This window comes from Mustela lutreola, chromosome 3, assembly GCF_030435805.1.
Source record: "Mustela lutreola isolate mMusLut2 chromosome 3, mMusLut2.pri, whole genome shotgun sequence".
In the NCBI taxonomy this organism is placed as follows: Eukaryota; Metazoa; Chordata; class Mammalia; order Carnivora; family Mustelidae; genus Mustela; species Mustela lutreola.
Genome location: NC_081292.1, coordinates 121372260 through 121393632, shown reverse-complemented (window position 1 = coordinate 121393632; position 21373 = coordinate 121372260). Strand labels below are relative to the sequence as shown.

Sequence of the window (21373 nt, the reverse complement as noted above, 5' to 3'; positions counted from 1 at the left end):
TGAAATTAGTGGTGTAAATGCAACTCCTTTACAATTTCTGCAGATGGGTCACAAATATGACTCTTTAGGTTCTTTGTAGCCAAAGCAAAGAGAGAAATATGATCAGTTACAATTTTATATTTTCCACTATAGCTTTTTCTGGCACTGAGCCCTGAAAGAAATTTCTCCCATGGGTCCTTGTATAAAGAGGTCACTATGTGATATATTATTTCAGACACTATATCCTGGGAAGTGTAACAGTGGTTTCCCTACGGCTACTTCATAGCTTCCTTCATTTAAATCAAGGGCACAATGCCAGAGCTCAATTCAGCAACAGATTAAGTGAGGGACAAAAATTCAACAATCTAAAAAGCAGATAGCTCTCTGGTGGTTTGGCTTGATTGAGAGATAAAATTTGGAATATCTAGAGGGATAATTGCTTAGAAGGAATTCTTTGTAAATGTATTAATTCACTTTTCAATGAAAATTTGACTACAAAATGTTTAGTGTATATTTTGTTACAGAAGTCTCTAGTAAGATATTCTTCATTGCTGATTAAAGATAGAATTATGTGATTTAGATAGCCAACTAAGTAGAAGGGAAAATAGACCACATCTGAACAATAAGTTGTTTAAACCAGCATTTTTACTAGAAAAAAAAAATGCATGGAGGTGACTCAGGAAATATCTACAAAGTAACTGAACTTTCTCTGATAAAAAATTGAATGATGGATGACCTTCCACCTGAAAATACTACACCAACGAATATGAATGTGATAGTTTTTGATTATTTTCTTAAGTATTTAAAGCCTATCTCCCACAGTAGTCATAAAAATAAAATCTGAAAACTTTATCCCTGAAATGTCTAATTTTATATTTATTAGGTTTATTCTGTACCTTTCAGACTTCTATTAGTAAAACATACTAATAAATCAATAAATAGCTGATATATTACATAGACTTATAGTATTACTTCTACTTGATTAAAACTGATCTGATAAATCAACTCCCTGGATTGGGACTATCTTATCTGGAACTATTTGGACTATATTTTTTAACTCTTTATCAATGTACTGGAGCTCATGTGATTCTCTTCAAGTATCTCCTTCCTTCCTTCATTTTCTTTTTTTTAATTTGTCTTAGTTTTTTGTTTGTTTCTTTTTTTAAATAGGGAAGGGATTTTTTCTGTGTGTGTGTGTGTGTGTTTTCCTTCCTTCATTCTCTGAGGAAGACTCCAGAACCAATTTATTGTACCATATGCCTGAATATATGTCCACATGTGCTTTTCCACAAGTATCTGTGAGTTATAGAAGTTCAACATGGAACCATAGTTATTGTTACATGAACCCTGAGCCTACTGAGCATGCCAGTAATTAAGTAGATGTGTTCCAAGAATCCTCAGCAATCAAAATAGACATATCCTGAGCCCTTGAAAAATACGAATACCACTATAACATATGAAATTATCCATAAAATGCAATAAAGCTAGTCCACAGTGATATGCTGTGATGTGGCGATAATGATCCTAAGCCTTTGGCTTGGTTCCCTTACTAGATGGTTGGTTTATCGCCCCACAACAGATTCTAAATAAGCCCAGCTCAATTCCATGCTTCAGTGACATTACAGTTTTTTGAAATTCTACTTTTATATTTAATTGAAAATCAGTGAAATCAACAAGTGAATCTATAGCCAAACTGCCTAAAGTGAGTGTTACTGAAAGTAGGGCGGAATTAAAAATTTCATCAATGATATTAGTTTCCCAAAAGAGTATTATGTATTAAAATTTTCTGAGGCAAAGCAGTGTAATGAGAAGGGCAGGCAGTTAATTTGGAAATCAAAACTTTGTTAAACTTTGTTAAACTTGGTCCACTTGCTAGCTATGGACTCACAGATTTCTTTTTTCTTTTTTTTTTTTTTTTTACTTTTAATTTTTTTTTAATTTTTTATAAACATATATTTTTATCCCCAGGGGTACAGGTCTGTGGACTCACAGATTTCTTAACAATTCTAGGTATTATCTTTCTTACTGATGAAATGAGACAGTCATTCCTCTCAGGGTCATAGATTGTTGTGATAATCAACAGAGATAACGCTTAAGTGCCTATAAAAGTATATTGTTCCACAGATAGTTATAACAGTATTTTTCCCTATTAGCCAGATCTTGTTTTTAAAAGCAAGAACCTAAGCTTGCAACTTATTTTTCCCCCTCAAATATAGTAGTAGTTGAACATTACTATTTAAGTGGCTACTGTTATGTTTAAGTTGTATAATTTAATTACAGGTCTATCGATAGACTATGTGGAAAACAAGCTTTATTGGATCAGTTCGGGAAATGGAACCATAAATAGATGCAACCTGGATGGTGGTAATTTAGAAGTCATAGAGTCAATGAAAGAAGAATTAACAAAAGCTACAGCCCTAACCATCATGGGTAAGTGTAATGGTTCTATAGCTAGGATGCTGTGTATTGATTGGAGTTGATTAATTATGACCTGTTAAAGCTTAGAAAAGTTACTGCTCCATTAACACCAGAAGCACATTCAAATTATACATCTCTATGTGAGTTTTTCTTTTTTCTTTTTTAACCTTAGCAAACAGACTTGTAAGATTATCCAGATCAGGGACTTCGTGCTGTTTACAATACAAACTTTACCATTATTGATTCTTGGCTGTGACTTGTATTATTTTACGATTTTTTTCTTTGTTCTACTGCAATATAAGGGCCTTGTGTCTTTGTCACAATAAGGTCAAATGTGACTTATCTCTGCTTAAAAAGGATAGCTTGATTTACACAGATAATTCAAAAAACAAGGCCACAGGGTCCATTGACCAAAGAATAAAATTATTCTCCCACAAATAGTTCTTTCTTATTTTAAGGATGATTAGTCTTACTGTTTTGAGTCTTATTTCCTTTCTTTTTGGTTCGGTCTTTGGGGAAAAAAAAAGATTTAGATGAAAAATACAATTAGGAAGCTAACAGGGAAGTATGGATTTTCATAGAACAAATAGTCAACTTCTACTGTATTAATATTAGAAGTTGATTTTTGAAATATGAATTTTAATACAAAGTAGTTTGAGCTTTAGAAAAGATATAAGAATACCATAAATAAGTGGTTTTTGGTGAGGATGGTTGTGCCTTTACTTAAGGAATGGCTGGCTATAAACTGACCTTCATCGTAGGTCAGCAGTATTGGGATTAGATCTAACACAGAGAATCTCAATAGTATGTCTGGTTATAGAAAATCAGAAAACTGATTTCATAGTTCCAACTTTAAATATGAGGTATTCTGGATAGCGCGCGCGCGTGTGTGTGTGTCTATATATACTATATCATTTCCCAAATTGAATGTTAATTTTATTTTTGGTTTTGTTTTAACTAATGACTATTGATTAATATACAAAGTTTAAAAATAAATAGTTAACTGAGAAAGATAGGAAAATTTATTCTCTACTAAAAATGTGCTTTAATCACCTTTTATTTCAATTAGATTTCAAATATCTGAATAAAAGTGAATCCATTTTAGATATTACAAATTATTATTTAAAACAGGATGAGTCTGGGATATAAGAAAAAATTAAAATTCAGTTCAGTTCAACATGTATTTAGAATCTTCTAAGTACAGACAGTGTACTTATCTCTGAAGTACAAATATAAACATGGACAATGTTCTCAAACAGAACAAAATGGAACATACCTTTCTGTGAGACAGAAAGAGAGAAAAAAAGATTGTTTCAGCCCATCGTCAATCACAAAGAATATTTCAGTCTCAATAGTTGAGAAATACAGTTAGTAAATATATTTGCTTTAATAAAGTTATGAGAATCACATGGAAATGCATGGGAATACACTTGTGAAAATGTAATTTTTTACAAATATCAAAGGTAAAGTCTGGCGTCACTTAATTTGATCTTTAAAGCACTCTGGAAATTTACCGCTTTGGGCATTTGCAGATATCTGACATAGTGTGGCATCAGACATTAAGTAGCTTTGTTTTGCTGTAGTTTTATTCCTAAATGGCTGTCTTTCTGCTATCATTTTCACCATTCTTTTTCTAGTTATTCTTAGAATTAGTGTTATTTTTTAAAAATTTTTCTCCAGAGGAGGAATTTAAACTTGTAAAAAAAAATCTTATTTTTAATAACGTCCCAGGTGTCTTTCTAGACTTTGGACAATTCCTATATTGTTTGAAGAATGTTATACTTTTCAGAAATTACACACACACGCATGCACACAACGATTGTATCTGACAAGTAGGTTATTTTAAAGCATACATTTATTTATAATATTCTTATAAGGCAATAAGTAAAATAAGATTATTTTATATTACTCAGCTTTGGCAAATTAACAAGAAAATTTTGTTTTATGTATACTTGTACATATTTTAAATCATCTGAGTAAAAATAGCAGAGTTTAAATTCTCCAACAGTCCCCAAATCACCACCCACATTATGTTTTCAAAACTTGAATTCAAACATACCTTATGAAATCAACCTAAACTAGCAAATAATACAGCCAAGTATCACAATAAATTAGAGGGAAAAATGTTAAAAATATTTTACAACATTTCAAAAAGTCTTTGATTTTTTAGTAGATATATATGTATGTATATATGTATACTATAAAAACCATTTCCTCATACAATAATGGAAAGCTTTCTAAAGGTTTATTTCTGCTAACGTGGTTGCTACCCACCCTGCTGTTAGTAGAAAATGAATACTAAACTTACAGAACTCAGTGCTGGAAACAAAGTCTCAGAAATAGAGCAGTAGTCCCTTACAGCAAAATAAAATAAAATCAGTTAGTTTTCTTCCCTGATAAAATCCAAGAGTGAGAGTTTGGGGGAGGTCCTAATGCCTATATTGTAGCAGCACTGTGAAGCTGATAGGACATCAGCACCACATAGGGAGCCCAACTTTGCATACACTGAAATTGTTTTAACAAGTGAATGGTCATGTATGTATACCCCTCCCTGTCACCATAATTTGATCAAGCCCGAGAGATAAAAAATAAATATAATAAAACCTATTAATGTCTCTGTTTTCAACAATTCATTCAGTGGACATATCGAAATATATTTTGAGTTTGAAGAGATGCTGCAGAACAACCTTGTTTTACAAAGTTCTCTACCTTGGCTCTGAACTTGCTCTGTGGCTCAGATCCCCCCTTCTTTGAGAACCTCTCTCCTCTTTTTCTTTGGGGTTGGAATAAAGGACAATGACCTGTTTCCTGCTGAGGCTAAGTATTATAGTCATATAAAAAGGGCAATATAAGAGTAAAACAGGAGAACTTTACAACTTCCTATCCAAGGGATTACAAATGATTATAGCTACAAATGTTGAGGAGCTACTTACCTACAGCAATACTGAAATTACACATCTAGAAAGCAAGGAAATAATTGGGCTATGACATTATCAGTTACATACCAGTGTACACCACCTCCTCAGACATACTACCCGAGCAATTATAACTAACTGAAAGTCTGTGTTTCACTAAAATTTAGAAGTAGTTTTCCTAAAATTGAATGAAAATTCTATTTAGACAGTTCTTACCATTTTTTTCAAACCTCAAAGATGATAAATTCTAACTATTTAGAGTTGCCAGTATTATTTAGAGTAAAATATACAAAAGAAACTGAAAGGAACTTTGAAATATTAAGATTAGGTAAAGTAGAAGGTTAATAAAGCAATGAATTGATGATTTAGCCAAGTCTAAGACCCCAAGATCAAGATTTCTAAATCCAAACTTTCACACTTTGATACTTCTTGCAAGAATTAGTGCTAAACTTCTGTCCCCTTGAGTGTGGCCTAGACTTAGTGACTCGTTTCTCATGAATAAAATAAGACAAATGGGATGGTGTGTGACTTTGGAGGTAAGGTCGTAAAAGGCATGAGCCTTTCTCCTTGTCTCTATTTCTTGGATGGCTGACTCAGGGCAAAGCCAGCTCACATGTCATGTCCACACAGCAAGGAACTGGGACCTTTGGCCAGTAGCCATATGAGTCAGTCATCTTGAAAGTAGAACCCCCATCTCAGTTAAGATTCAGATGACTATAGTCCAAGCCAATGCATTATAGCAACCCTAAGAGAGAGCTCAAACCAGAACCACCAATATACCTGCTCCCAAACCCCCGACCCACAGAAACTGTGAGACACAACAGATGTTTATTGTTTTAAGATACTGAGTTTCAAGGCTATTTGTTAAGACAGCAAAAAGATAAATAATTTATATGTCATTCCATCTACAGAACTCATTCTTTTATATACAATTACAAATCAAATCCTTATTTAATAGAATCAGAAAAATTGTGATGAGTAAAGTGTGTCAGGTGTAATAAAACCCAGACAGTCCAGTATCATGGTCGGTAGAAACTAAGCCTAGGCTTCAATATCCAGACTCATATGGGAATGGCAGGAAGTATGATAAAACTGGAGAAAGCTAATGCCTCATCTCTCAGGTCTACTTATTTTTACCATAAAGAACATTAAACAGTTGTGCCAGAGCTTTCATTTTGCAAGAGAGGCAGGAAATCCAGTTAAAACAAAACAAAACACACACACACAAAAAAAACTTCTCAAGTTTTAAATATTAGCAAGGAATCATATTAAAAAAAAATGCAGGCTAATGTACTCTACAGGATTACCCTGAAAATTAGCATGATATAAACCAAGCAAACTAACAAAAACCACCATCACAAACCTATGGATGGACATACTTGATTCAGCCCAAAGAACAGCAGTTAGTTCTCACCTCTGGTTTGATCATCATCATGTATACTGGTGACTTTGAATTATTGTGAGAAGAGGTGGGATTAAGGCTGCTAATGCCTAGCTATACCAGTAGAGAAGACTAGGTAAAAGTCAGTCAGTCAGTCAATCAATCAATCAATCCCCTGGTAAAGCTGGCATAATTTACAGAAAAGAAGTGGTCTCTCTCCTACAGGACAGGATGTAATGCTTTTCCACCAGGCTTTTGTGGTCCTGTTTGACCAGACTTTGTATTCTGCCTGAGGTATATAGAGATGAAGAAACTATGAATATGGCGTATTAATCTTATTTCAGTTCAACTTAAACTAGCCTATAACTTTTAATATCAAATTCTTCCTCATTAAAAAAAAAAAAAGTGACCTTGTCAATTGTCTTTCTCAAACTGTCAGAGCCAGCACAAACAACAGTTTCTGCTTTCAAATGCAATAGCTTGTAACTCTAAAATTATCTACTAATTTGTCTTCGATATTTTTCTCAGTATATAACTGCTTTTTATGGGAATTTTCTTTTATAAATATACTTCAGTTTCATGAAATACTGATATTCTAGAATGCTTTCTTACATGATTTTTAGGTTATTTGGGCTATAAAATAGGATACAGTCAGCTATGACATATTTGACTATTGATTACCTAGATACAGAACATTTTTTTGTTTGTTTTTGTTCAGCTTTCCTCATAACTTTTGGCATTTTCCTGATCATTAATGCCTGCAGGAGACAGTGAGGTTAACTTAATCAAGTTGCCATTCAATTTTAGGTGTCTTTGCGGAAAGGAGGAAGAGGTTGAAACTATTGACTAAAATTAGGATTTGTGGGTTATTTATGGATTATTTTTAACAAACTATTTCTTTTCACTGTCAGCATCTGTAGCTTGAGAGGAGAGTATATATATTGTGTTCACATTGAAGAGAGAGTTAGAAAAATCAATTCATGGTCCTGAGAGGAAAGACACAAATTAAACAAATGAACTGGCTGATACAGACTTATTGGTATTTGAAGAAAATTAAGATGGAATTCAGGAAATAGTAGGATAGTGACTTATCTGCATTTTGTATTTTTGGGGGGTGGAGCAGGGAGGATCTGGGACAAATGAACCATATATTTAAAATAGAAGTGGAGGTATGGGAATTACTTAAGCAAACAAAGAAATCTGTGTGTCTACATAAAAATTCTTGGCGCTTCTGGATTTAATAGCATCTTCTTGAATCACAGGCTGATCTTCATATAGTCCATTAAAATGTGTCATGTAGTAATTTGTCAAGTTTTTCTAGGGTAAGAATTTGAGTTCAGGGCACTACAAGGGGTATATGCTTGAATTTAAAATTTCACCCCTTATTCCTATCCTATGAGCTATTTACTCATTGTTCTTTGCTAAGCCATTGAATATGCAGTTAGTATCGTTGAGATTCAATTGTACATCTAATTTTTGTTTTGTTTTCTGGTGCTATATGACTTTTGGAAGTTGTCTTTGTGATGGTATTTACAGATAAGAATCCCAAAGTTAACATGACATGTTCTTGAACGTCGTCTGAGGGAAAGACCTTCCTCTGCTCTGTGGTCGTTCTAGCTGGATTTAGAATCAAATTGACATGACACAGATTAACAGGAAAAAAATCAAATTTAATAGTTGTACATATGAGTAATGAAGTTTAGGAATATAGGTGAGGTTCAGTGGGGTAGAGTCAGGAGCCGACAACCAAGAAAGAATTCTTGAGACTTCTAGTTGTTAGGCAAAGTTATTCTATTTTGACTTTTAGTTGATAATTCAGTGGATGTTTACAACATAGAATTGCATAGATTACTTGTCTTAGAATAGGTTTGTACTTTTTATATATATCTAAGTAGCTATCTCCAATATCCATCTAATCTTAGAATCACTTGCAAAACTTGGCTAACTTCTCTTTAAAATAAAAGAAAGATTGACTCACAGGTAAAGGCAAAAAAAAAAAATCTTTAATTATGCATTTTCTATGAATACTTAAACTCAACTGATTTCTCAATCACAGTTTAAATATATTATACTATTGATCTGTTTCAAGTAGCAATTTGCCAGAATAGGTTTAATATGTAAATATTAGAAGGATATTGAATTTTGGCTACTGTTAGGATCAATAAAGGAGAAAAGGCATGTTTCATGTGCATTTTCAGTCTCCTATCAAAAACAAACTCTGCCCTTTAATGAATAGAAAGTTGGCTTTTCACTTCTCTTGATTTGGTTATGCACCCATTTGTTTTAAGTCATTGCTAACAAAATAAATGAATCATTTGCTCTTTAGGGAACCCTTGGAAGGTTATAATAAATATAATTCCTACGGACATTTGATTATACTTTTCATAGGCTCATTTCACAGAACTGAGGTCATCATTATAGCTGCTATGGAGAGTCCTAGCATATGGGTAGTTTGTCATGGGGAAGCCAAGGCTGACACATTAAAATTCTTCCAGAACCATTTGAGTATCAGAGAAGGGCATATGTTTTCACTTAAGAATGAATACAGTGTTAATATTGTTGGAGATTAGATGTTTCCAATATTCCCAGGAGAATTTCTACAACCAAACAGTTATAATTGTCTGTTTCTCTGTGGACTGAAAGAAATTCTAAGCTAATGATAAAAAATTAGTCTTGGCCTACACTAACATGGTTTCTTGACTGATTTCTCAAACACACACATACACACACACACACCCCCAAACGTGTGTGTGTGTATATATATATTTTATATATATTATTTTCAGCAAAATATTACTTGGTGTAATGACTAATATTAGGGTTTATAAAATAAAGCATATCTAGCACTCAGTTTTCATACTTGCTATGGATTTCCTCAGATAGATAATATACCTTATAGATAATGATAGGAATGTGGGAAAAAAAAAAAAAACTATACAATAACCCAGTAAAACTGGCATTCAGAAATCACCAAAAGTCTTTTTTTTCCTACTTTACTTCCTGAAATAAATTATTATGGCAGGTTGTCATGGCATCTATGGGATATTGTAAATGATGGCAAGTGACAGACTGTGAGTATGGTATGTTTTATCTGTCTACAGTCCTTAGATTGAACACTCACAGATTGAAAATAAAATTTAGTCTAGATGGATACTCGGTCTTCTTATGACAAGGCGATGGCTCTAATAACGTACAATTCTTAACTTGAATAATCTACCTTAAGAAGTCATTTCCTATTTTGTACAATGCAAGTCTACATGTTATTGGATGCAGGGTTTTGTTTTTCTTTTTGTTTTTAAATCAAAGCTTGCTAAGTATTCCTCTGCCTTTGCTTGTGAAAAGGCTGAAACTTAGTTTAAATAAAGTCCGTTCTTCTTGTGAAAAGTTTCCCTTGCTTTCCTTCCTTTTCTTCTTTTTTTTAATGCTCTTTTTCTCTTGGACGTCATTGATAGCTCTGCCCCTTTTTTTGTTTTGTTGTTTACTTGTTTGGCCTGTTGATTTTTCTTCACAGTCTAGGTAGATTCTTAACAACTTTTTGTTTGGGCTACTGAATGACCCCTTAACCTTTTTTTCACTCTCTGAATCGCCAGTCTCCAAACTTTCGGGACCTGCTGTGCTCAGACTGTTATGCCCCAATAATGGGTCCGTGATTAAAGGAGCGAGACTGATACAAAGCGAGGGTCAAACAAAGCTTTATTTTGCACCAACCATCAAGAATCTAACTGAACGTTCGGGGACGCACCTTTTACAAGAGAGGGCGACCCTTCTCTGTTTCACAGACTCGCTTTTAAGGGCAAAGGCCATGCGGTCGGGCCTGGCCACGCACAGGTGGCCAATGAGATTGTAACACACACAGGAAACTCCACAGTGATGCTAGGTGACCAACTGAGTTACAATTTAACCTAGTAGACATTTGAACCAGTCTATTACACCTTGATTAGGATTGGCGCCAAAAAGGCTCCCAAAGGGCGGGGGCCCATACTCTTTGGTAGCTAGGGAGATAGTATGCAACCCCCCACTGATCCATGTCTCCACCTGGCCTGACCCACCCTTGTATCTGGGCTTTGTTACCTGGAGCTGGTTTCTGGGACTTCTTTTTAAGTGAATCTCCTGTGGGAAGGGGAGCAGGAACAGTTTAAGGGTTAAAAACAAGGTTTTTGTTTAACCTCAATGAAAGCCTCTTGCTGAAGTATGAAAATATAAAATAGGTCTTTACACAGACCAGCTGTGGCACCCCTACTCAGCTATAACATTTCAGGGACTGAAAAGCACTCACAACTTAACTCCTTTTCATCTACCAAAAGTTGTTTGTCAGGTAATTATTAGTGTCACTTTATGGATAAAATAAGCTAGAGTCAATAAGACATGTTAAAACCCAAAGCAGTGTTGGTCCCACCTTACAAAAAAAGAAATTTATGGTCAATGGGATTTGTGAACATTCACTCTTCTGGGACTCACCTGAGATCTTGATTCAAGTTACGTTCTATTTTTATTACCAGGAAGAACATTCCTAGCCATAACTTGATTTTTCATGTGATCCACCTCTACCCCTGTTTTCCTGTCAGTCAGGTATGATACATCCAGGCAAACTTTCCCTGTATCTGATTATACCCTGCTTATTTATATTTGTCTTGCTATTTCTTGTTCCTTGACTACTTTCCATATTTATCACCTACCATCATGGGTGAAATGCCACCCTTCCATGCCTACTTCAACTTTACCTCAATGTAATTTGAGGTTTTTCTCTCCACATGACCCCTTTGTATTTTCCTAATGCAGAGGAATATTTTTTGTCTTTTCTAATGTGAATCTGTCTCACTTCTCCATAATTTGGGACATTTTATTCATATATGCATCATTCATGACACACAGAAAGATGCTTTACACTGAGTACATTTCAATAAGTAGTAATAGAATGTATGAATAAATAAAACAATGACCATCTACATGCAACAACCTCTGCCACAGCAATCAAAATGTATTTTCAAAGCATGCATGTTTATGCAGACTGGTCACAACCATAAATCTAATGTAGAATTTAAATATGTCCTGAAATAAACTTTGAGAGAAAATATTTTTATAATATAATGATTTAAATTGGAAAGGGAAAAATGAGTAATAAGATAAATGTGTAAAATATAGTCAATTATTTCAGGCACTTGTTGTATATGCATATGCATATAGAAATGCAAAAAAGGAAGGGTTAAATTGGATTGTGTTTGTTCTCAAAAAACTAAACAGCTTAGTGAAAGAAGAAAATAAAATACTCATAAACAAACACAAATAAAAGACTTCCAAAACGAAACAAAAACTGGAATGTTTGGAATGGTTTAGGCTCTTAAGGCTAGCCTCTCACTGCTGAGCCTAAAAGCATTATCCTCTTTAATAATAATAATTGACAGTCTAAATAAATAAATCATTCTAGTATTTAGGTTACAAATCTTACCTCATGTAATTCTCACAGCAATCTCCTGAGACAGGTATCATTAACACTGCTTATCCCAGAGGTCCCAGCAGAGGCTCAGCCAGCCTAAATTAATCACTCAGGGTTACACAGTTAATGAATAGTGTAGCAAGCTTTCTAGTCATGATCCTTAGACTTTAAAGCCTGTGTTTCTTCTAGGAATTTCTTCTAGACATAGTTATACTAAGATGTATGTACACAGAGTTGTATGCAAGAACATACTTGGAAGTTGTATTTGTGATTAGGAAAGCCAAGGGAAAAAAATCTGTATATCTATTATAAATGAATAGACAAGTGAATCATGAAATATTTGTGCAGTGAAATATAATGCAGCTATTAAATATGAGGTAAATCTATATTTTGGTTTGAATATTAGCCAATATATATTTTTAATGAAAAATAGCTAGGTTCAAAAAGTCTATAGAGACTGCTCCAATTTTTATCCATGTTTGCATTTCTTTAGTTAAATACACAAATTTAGATGTATTTTCAAAATCATATTTTATCCATTATGCTGCCCTGTTTATCTCAATAATTATTATTTACAGAGCATCTAAATGTACACGTATTATTGCTAATAGACACAGTAACTATTAAAAAAAAATAAGTACTGCAACTGCAGTGTTACTGCCGCAAACAATGTGGATTGTCCAAGGTCAAACCTGGGTCTCGCACATAATTCTAACTCCAAAATTAGAACTCTTTTCACTACCCAAGTTATTATCAACCCAAGGCAGTTTTGTCCATTGGACAACATTTAGAAATGTCTAAAGACATTTTTTTTAAGATTTTATTTATTTATTTGACAGACAGAGATCACAAGTAGGCAGAGAGGCAGGCAGAGAGAGAGGGGGGAAGCAGGCTCCCTGCTGAGCAGAGAGCCGGTATGCGGGGCTGGATCCTAGGACCCTGGGATCATGACCTGAGTCGAAGGCAGAGTTTTAACCCACTGAGCCACCCACCCAGGTGCCCCTAAAGACATTTCAGATTGTCAGAGCTGTAGGGTAGAGAGGTTGATGCCCTCATTCTAGTGGGTCTAAAACAAGGATACTGGTATACACCTTAAAAGGCCCAGTGTAGTCTTCCCTAACAAGGAACTATTTGAATCAAAATGCCAGTAGGCTGAGGTTGAGAAACCTAGATCAAAAAAATTCCTTCTGCTTTCTTTCTTTTAAACGTAACTCAATGAAAAAGAGTCTGGATTTGTGTTTTTTATGATTATATGTATCTTAGTCTTATATATCATATATTATAATGCAGATAGCAATTTATTTGTCCTAATTTCAATTTGTTTAGTCATTCAAACAATTAGCAAGTGACTATAAAGATCCAGGCACTAATTTAGGTGCTAGGAATACAACAGAGCTTACAGCAGGTAACAAATCCATCATCATGGGGCTGATCTCCCCAGTGGGAGAAAACAATGTATAAGCAAATACACAAATGTAATAAAGTTTGTCAGGTGATAAAGGGTACTAATGGAGAAAATTCAACCAAGGCAAAAGAATAGGGAGTACAGAGTTGAGTTGAGAGAAAAGAGCCAGAAAAATTACAGTTTTAAGTAGTAAGGTCATGGCAATTTTCACTGGAAAATGACAGTTGTGCAAAAATCTGAAGAGAATGAGGAAGTGAGTCATTCCAGTATGTGGGGTAAGAACATGTAAGGAAGAAAGAGCAGGAAGTGGGAATTGACTATTTGATCATATTTTTGAGCAACTGTTAACTTTTAGATGGAGATTCTATTTTTTAATGCTACAGGCATTTATTTTCCCCCCTCCATGAAAGTTTTACTCTGCTTAAAAAACACTTGATAATTTATGTGCTGCCAGTAGTATACCAAAATAGAATAAACAGTTAACTTATATTATGAGCTGGAAGTAGTAATGTACAATAACATTACTTCACTAAAGATTTTAGCTTTCGCGTTTATGAAATTCTTAATAATGATGGAATTAGTTCTGCCCCATGGGTTCTGTTTTATTTCCAATTTACCATATACAATGTTACTATTAATAATTATGTATTTTAATAAGAAAGAAGAGAAATTTCTAGGAAATATGCTTATTTCAAGCTGTTATGGTTAATGTTTATAGAAATTTAAAAAACATGAAATCGATCATATGAAGAAAATAATTATAGTTATTTAGAACACTTAACTTTGAAGAACTCTTAGTTTGTGGCTTTAATTTCAGTTGTTTTAAAATTAAAAGCTTTAATGATTTATATGTTTATGCAGTTGTATTATGCCAGTTAAAATTATTTGGATTTAGAAAGAATATTAATCTATTAAAAAAAAAAAAGATTGACTTTTTTTTTGAACCAGATTGTGTATTTATAAAAGATTACTCAGTAGAAAGCATTCATGGAAGAGAGAATATAATGCTTGAAAATGGTTCTTTTAATTAAGAGTCTTTAAAACAGTTCAGAAAAATAACCCCAGTTGCTATTGCAAGGATTGAAAAAAATGTTAATTCTCTTAGATATACAAATGATCATCAGTGTACTTATATTATATATTTATATAATTATTGTTGTGTTTAAACTTGAATTATAGAAGTATGTTCTACTTAAAAATACAAGTAGTTAAAAACTGAACAAACAACATATGACTTAAAAAGGTACAAAAGATATTCCATTTACTTAAAAATTGGGTGTATATCTACTTTTCAGCAAAAGATCCAGTGATTTAATTGATACACGTAGATTGCATCTCTATCTGTAATTTGATATCTGGAAACCAGTTTATCTTAAATGCACTATAACCATGCTGTATAGTTAAAGTAATTCTCCTTTCAAATCATACTTTTCAAAAAGAGTTAAGATACTTTTTAGTGTACACCAAGCAATGTCACTTAGTGCAGAGAACTTCAAATATATCCACCTAAATTTTCTAAGCCATCAGTCTTCTAATTGCCATAACACTATTCATTAAAGTAACAGTAATATATGAAATATATCCAGGCAGTTTGCCCAGCACTAAGTATAGCACATAGTTGTCTTCTCTAAGTACTCAAACTACCATTAATGAAAACTAATAGCCCATCAAAATTTACATTAAAAGTACTACGAGAAATCTCCAAAGGACTATATGTGATACTATTCCAGCAGTTTCTGTCACCTTAAATTGCTGTGTTCCAATATGTTGTTCTTCTTAATGCTAATTACCTAACAGAATGGATAAATACTACAATTGCAAAGTACATCATAGTACTATTTTTGTAACCAGATTATAATTAGTGATCAGAGAATGGTCTCATTAACATAAATGGTATAATTAAATCATCTCAGCTTTACCATACTTAAAAGCATTAAATAAGTGATTGTCTCCCCTTTATAAACTATTAAAGGTTAACTTTTCTGAAATTGTTTTCCCCACCCCAGGAAAAATAAGTGTACATTGTTCATGTTTATGGCATTAAAAAAAGAACAAATTTGAAAATGCATATTCTCTTTGAGTAGAGGCATAATTGTTTTATATTGCCCCAGGTCTCCTCTTTAATATAAAAAGAAAAAAAAAAGAGGTGTAGAGTACAAAAAGCCATGACATGTTTTAGATTTATAATAGATTTTTGAGTTAATATAGTTACAGCAGCAATGTAGTGAATCTAGAAAATGAATCAAGAGAACCAAGGAGGTCATTCCACAAGTTTGCCAGTATTCTGTAGGTAATCTCCCATGTTGGAATGTAACAATAACTCGGAATCAAATTATGATCTGGTGAATATTATTTACTTAAACTGAAGTTAAGCAATCAGACTTTAGCCCTTTTTGATATTTGGCGACTCTGTTTAATTAAAATTAGACTTAGATAGATGGCGTTTAAGCACAGAGGATTTTCTGGAGCCATATATACCTAGATTTAGGAAAATGAAAAAAAAATGTATCTGGGCATCAGTACATTTATATTTCTTTTTTTCCCCTTTCCATAATCAGCATCAGCACAATCTCATATAATGTAGAGAGAATATTAAGCATTACAAAGTGGAAATAAATGTCCTCATCAATTTAATTCTAATTAATACTGCTCCATATTTAAACATAACCATTCAAGGAATATCCTGTGTTTTATAGGAGAAAAAAATGAAAGAAAATAAATCAGCTGTACCCTTTAAAAATATGATGCTTTTAGGTTTTTAAATTGTATGTAAAATTGTTCTATATAGCTTATAATGTAGATGTATCAAAGATAGACAGTACTCAAAAGGCCAGTGATAAGATTATTTTGCTCTGAATTGACTCCAAATGAGATTATGTGTAGGAGGAAAAAGGACTGTAATCCTAGAAGGGAGGTAAGAGCTTTGCCTAAAAGATGTGACAAGATTTAGAAGGACAGGTAGGTGACCCAGAAAACTTTACAAGAGGACTCTTCAGTTTGTGGAATAGCAAATACAAAAAGAGTACAAGTGGCATGGTAAGGATTACCATTAATTCAATTGAAAAGAAAAACATTTTTCTTTTTTTCTTTTTTTTAAACAGTGATTTGACCTTGTCATCAACAAGATTGCCTTTAATGGTGGCAAACATATTGAAAATCTCTTAAGCTGGAGTATTTCTTATATTTATATGGATGAACAAAATACATAAAAACTTTATAGTTATAGCATGCAGGCATAACTATACCATCAGTAAAATTTCAAAATTATTTAACCATGTTCTATTATCTTAATGACCCTCTCCCCTTGAAACATGTTTTTCTTTTTTTGAATACCTCCAAATCACTTCCATACAAATTACATCCAAGTATTCATGTGTGTTATGTGTGTTATGTGTGTGTGTGTGTGTGTGTGTGTGTGTGTGTGTGTGTGTTTCTTCAGATACTTGTGCCATCCAGATTTGTTGTAGGGAATTTTGGTTGTGAGAAATCTAGTCCAAGTTGGAGATTACTTGGTATAGAGTGACAAAGATCACATTCCAGATTATCTTTCCTCCTAAAAATTTGTATCAGTAAGTGACCATTTTTTAAAAATCCTAGATGTAATGAGAAATGTATTATTAGCTAATTTGGAGTTATATTCTTTTTTCAGGAACATTATATTGTGATCTCTGTCAAACATAGAGTCCTTATCTAGTGGATTTCTTTGTATAAAAAGGAGGGCACAATGTAGTGATCATATAAGGATGCTCATTCTGGATTTCCTTTAGAAGGCACATGAATTCTTCTTTATTTTATAGTTTATATTTAAAATATGACATTCATGATTTAATGAAATATAAAGTAAAGGATTGTAGAATGATTCTCACTTTATAAACAATTTTATTTTTCTTTTCTGATTCAAGAGTATGCTCCAGCTGGTACATTTCTCATTCAACTCAGTTGGAAGTATTGAGTTGCAATGACATATTTTGCTATATGATGATATACAAGCTCCTTTTCTCCTGACTAGTGCTACATTGTAGAGGTTTTACATGTTTTTATTTTCAAGTGAATAGATACATTAAGTTATTTGGGAAAGGCAAGAACATATCAAATGGGATCACCAAAGATCATTTCTGACTATTTTTTAACCTTTTCCCCAGTAGCTTATTTATATACCCCCACATATATTTCTAGATTAGTAAATTTTATCATATTAATTATTTGGCAGTATCAAGAATTAGGTAGTAATTGCAACAACAAAATTCATAGTTTAATAATAAGGAGAGAGCAGCAAATTATCCAATTTAGAACAGCCATTTAACAATTTTTATAATACTGGAACCTTATTATACACTGTGTATTTAAGCCAAGATAAAATGCTAGTTAAGTCTCATATATCCAAAGGAAAAAAAATTGCTCAAGAAGCACACTAGAAAGGTGACTTAAATTAATTGAAATTGAAATTACATAATATGAATGCTAAAACAGTAAATTATTTTAAAATGGATAAAAATAGCAACATTTCCAAAATAGCAAGAATTTTTGATATAACACTGAGGTTTAAAGCTTGCATTAAATTTATGACATATATACTTTTTAAATTATATATAAACTTCATTTCACTTTTAATTTGTCTTCAACATTACTTTCTAGATCAGTAAAGGTTTCAACAATGTCACTTTAATGTTTATATGATATTCCACTATATACTTGTATGATATTTTATTTAAATAATCACCTATATATAAATGATAAAGTTTCAATATTCTTTTTTAAATTATAGATATTATAACGACTATCCTAATAGGTAATCATTTGCTGAGCTTAAGGTACAGTTTTTGAGGTAACATTTCTGGGTCAGATTGTTTAAAAATTTTTAAGGGTTTATCATTCATTTTCTTTTGCTCTCATAATCATTTTTGTCAGTTGATGAAAGCAGTAGTGCTATTTTTCCCTGCTCTCTCTCCTTACTTGAGCTATCTGGTAAGACACCTAATGGTTTTTTTGTTTTGTTTTGTTTTTTGTATTTTGTTTCTTTTTGTTTGTTTTATTTCATTCAGAGTAGCATGGTTCTCAGACCCTTCTAAATCATGATTGTTATCTTCTAAGCCTTCCCATCTTTCAGACTTCTTCCCAAAACTGAAAACTAAGACCTGCATATAATAATGAAGATATATTTAGGACAAGGTCTACTGAGATTAATTCTTCCTGGACACTGTTTTATATGGTGTTTGATTACCAGTAACAGAGAGTTTCATTCTGGTTATCTCTGTTTGGAAAACAGAATACAGTTTCTGGGAAGTTTTTGCCAAAGAGGTGCTATTTGAACTTACACTGGCAAGAAAGATCTTAGCCTTGTGAAAATTTCCAAGGAAGAACTTTCTGGGCAGAGAAGATAACAAATACAAAGCCTTAAGGGCAAAAGTGCTTGTCATGTTGTGATTAACATGGTTAGAGTGATAGGAGCTTCCTTCCAGAGGAGAGGACGATTACAGGGAAAGATCCTGAGGAAAGTACCCAATACGGTAAAGAATAAGGAGTTTATTCTAATAGCCATTTGAAGGGCTATCAGGAGTTTTATATCTGGATGTGTTTTTAAAATATTACTTGACAGTATGTGACAGTATGTGAAGCCCAGATGACTGGGCTGTGGGAGGGGCAAAAATAGAAATTTTGGAAACTTGGAAAACTTCAGAAGGTTGTTGTTATAGGAGTTCAGGTGAGAGACTGATAGCTCGAAGCATTGTGGTACCAGAAGAAGTGAGAGAAATGGAGGTCTTAGAAAGGATTTGGATGTAGGTAACAGAATGTATTTTAGAAGTGAGGTTCAGATCTGTTTTCAATTCAGGCTGAATTTTCTCTCAGTTGTGCTTCTCAGCCTAGCCCTTCGAAATGTCTCAGACTCATTTTAATAACTTCCCCAGCAAGCTTTTACCAAGTAAAAATAAATAAATAAATGAAATAAACAAACAAACAGACAAATAAATAAATAAATAAAATTAAACAAACAAAAACTAGTAGATATGGGGTAGTGTATTAGCTAAATTTGCCAAAATGAAACACTATAGACTGAGTAGATTAAACAATAAAATTGATTTTCTCACAAGTCTAGAAGCTAGACTTCTAAGATGAAGGATTCAATAGGTTCTGTTTCTCCTCAGGCCCTCTTGACTTGCAGATGACTGCCTTCACATCAAGTCCTCTTGTCATCTTTACTCTGTGCTCACGGCGCTGGTGTCTCTTCTTAACCTGAAATCACTCCTATTGGGTTAGGACCCACCCTTATGACCTCATGATCCTTAGTTACTTCTTTAAAAACCTTGTCTTCAAATGAAGTCACTTTGGTGGTTAAGGATTCAATATATAATTTTAGGAGCACATAATTCAGTCAGAAAGAGGAAAGCCATCACCTAACTTAACCTACTTTAGAACTTTCTTAAGCAAGAGAGCCCTTAACAGGGGGAAAATTATTCTCTTAAACCCTTCACTTAAACAATGTATAAGTAAATATCAAACAAAGAAGTTGTTTTCTTTTTTTTTAATATTTTATTTTTCATAAACATATATTTTTATCCCCAGGAGTACAGGTCTGTGAATCACCAGGTTTACACACTTCACAGCACTCACCAAAGCACATACCCTCCCCAATGTCCATAATCCCACCCCCTTCTCCCAAACCCCCTCCCCCCAGCAACCCTCAGTTTCTATTGTGAGATTAAGAGTCACTTATGGTTTGTCTCCCTCCCAATCCCATCTTGATTCATTTATTCTTCTCCTACCCACTTAAGCCCCCATGTTGCATCACCACTTCCTCATATCAGGGAGATCATATGATAGATGTCTTTCTCTGCTTGACTTATATCACTAAGCATGATACGCTCTAGTTCCATCCATGTTGTCGAAAATGGCAAGATTTCATTTCTTTTGATGGCTGCATAGTATTCCATTGTGTATATATACCACATCTTCTTGATCCATTCATCTGTTGATGGACATCTAGGTTCTTTCCATAGTTTGGCTATTGTGGACATTGCTGCTATAAACATTCGGGTGCACGTGCCCCTTTGGATCACTACGTTTGTATCCTTAGGGTAAATACCCAATAGTGCAATTGCTGGGTCATGGGGCAGTTCTATTTTCAACATTTTGAGGAACCTCCATACTGTTTTCCAGAGTGGCTGCACCAGCTTGCATTCCCACCAACAGTGTAGGAGGGTTCCCCTTTCTCCGCATCCTCGCCAGCATCTGTCATTTCCTGACTTGTTTATTTTAGCCATTCTAACTGGTGTGAGGTGATACCTCATTGTGGTTTTGATGTGTATTTCCCAGATGCAGAGTGATATGGAGCACTTTATCATGTGTCTGTTGGCCATCTGGATGTCTTCTTTGCAGAAATGTCTGTTCATGTCTTCTGCACATTTCTTGATTGGATTATTTGTTCTTTGGGTGTTGAGTTTGCTAAGTTCTTTATAGATTCTGGACACTAGTCCTTGATCTGATATGTCGTTTGCAAATATCTTCTCTCATTCTGTCAGTTGTTTTTTGATTTTGTTAACTGTTTCCTTTGCTGTGCAAAAGCTTTTGATCTTGATGAAATCCCAATAGTTCATTTTTGCCCTTGCTTCCCTTGCCTTTGGCATTGTTCCTAGGAAGATGTTGCTGTGGCTGAGGTCGAAGAGGTTGCTGCCTGTGTTCTCCTCAAGGATTTTGATGGATTCCTTTCTCACATTGAGGTCCTTCATCCATTTTGAGTCTATTTTTGTGTGTGGTGTAAGGAAATGGTCCAATTTCATTTTTCTGCACGTGGCTGTCCAATTTTCTCAGCACCATTTATTCAAGAGGCTGTCTTTTTTCCATTG

General features: G+C 33.6%; 1 protein-coding gene across 1 annotated transcript in view; it reads left to right on the top strand.

Annotated features, from left to right (window-relative positions):
• LRP1B (LDL receptor related protein 1B) overlaps window positions 1–21373 on the top strand; it is a 2000743-nt gene that overhangs the window by 1398289 nt on the left and 581081 nt on the right. Inside the window, exon 32 of the mRNA XM_059166755.1 lies at window positions 2260–2409. Coding sequence (XP_059022738.1) covers window positions 2260–2409 — 150 coding nt within the window. The remainder of the gene's footprint in view (window positions 1–2259; window positions 2410–21373) is intronic.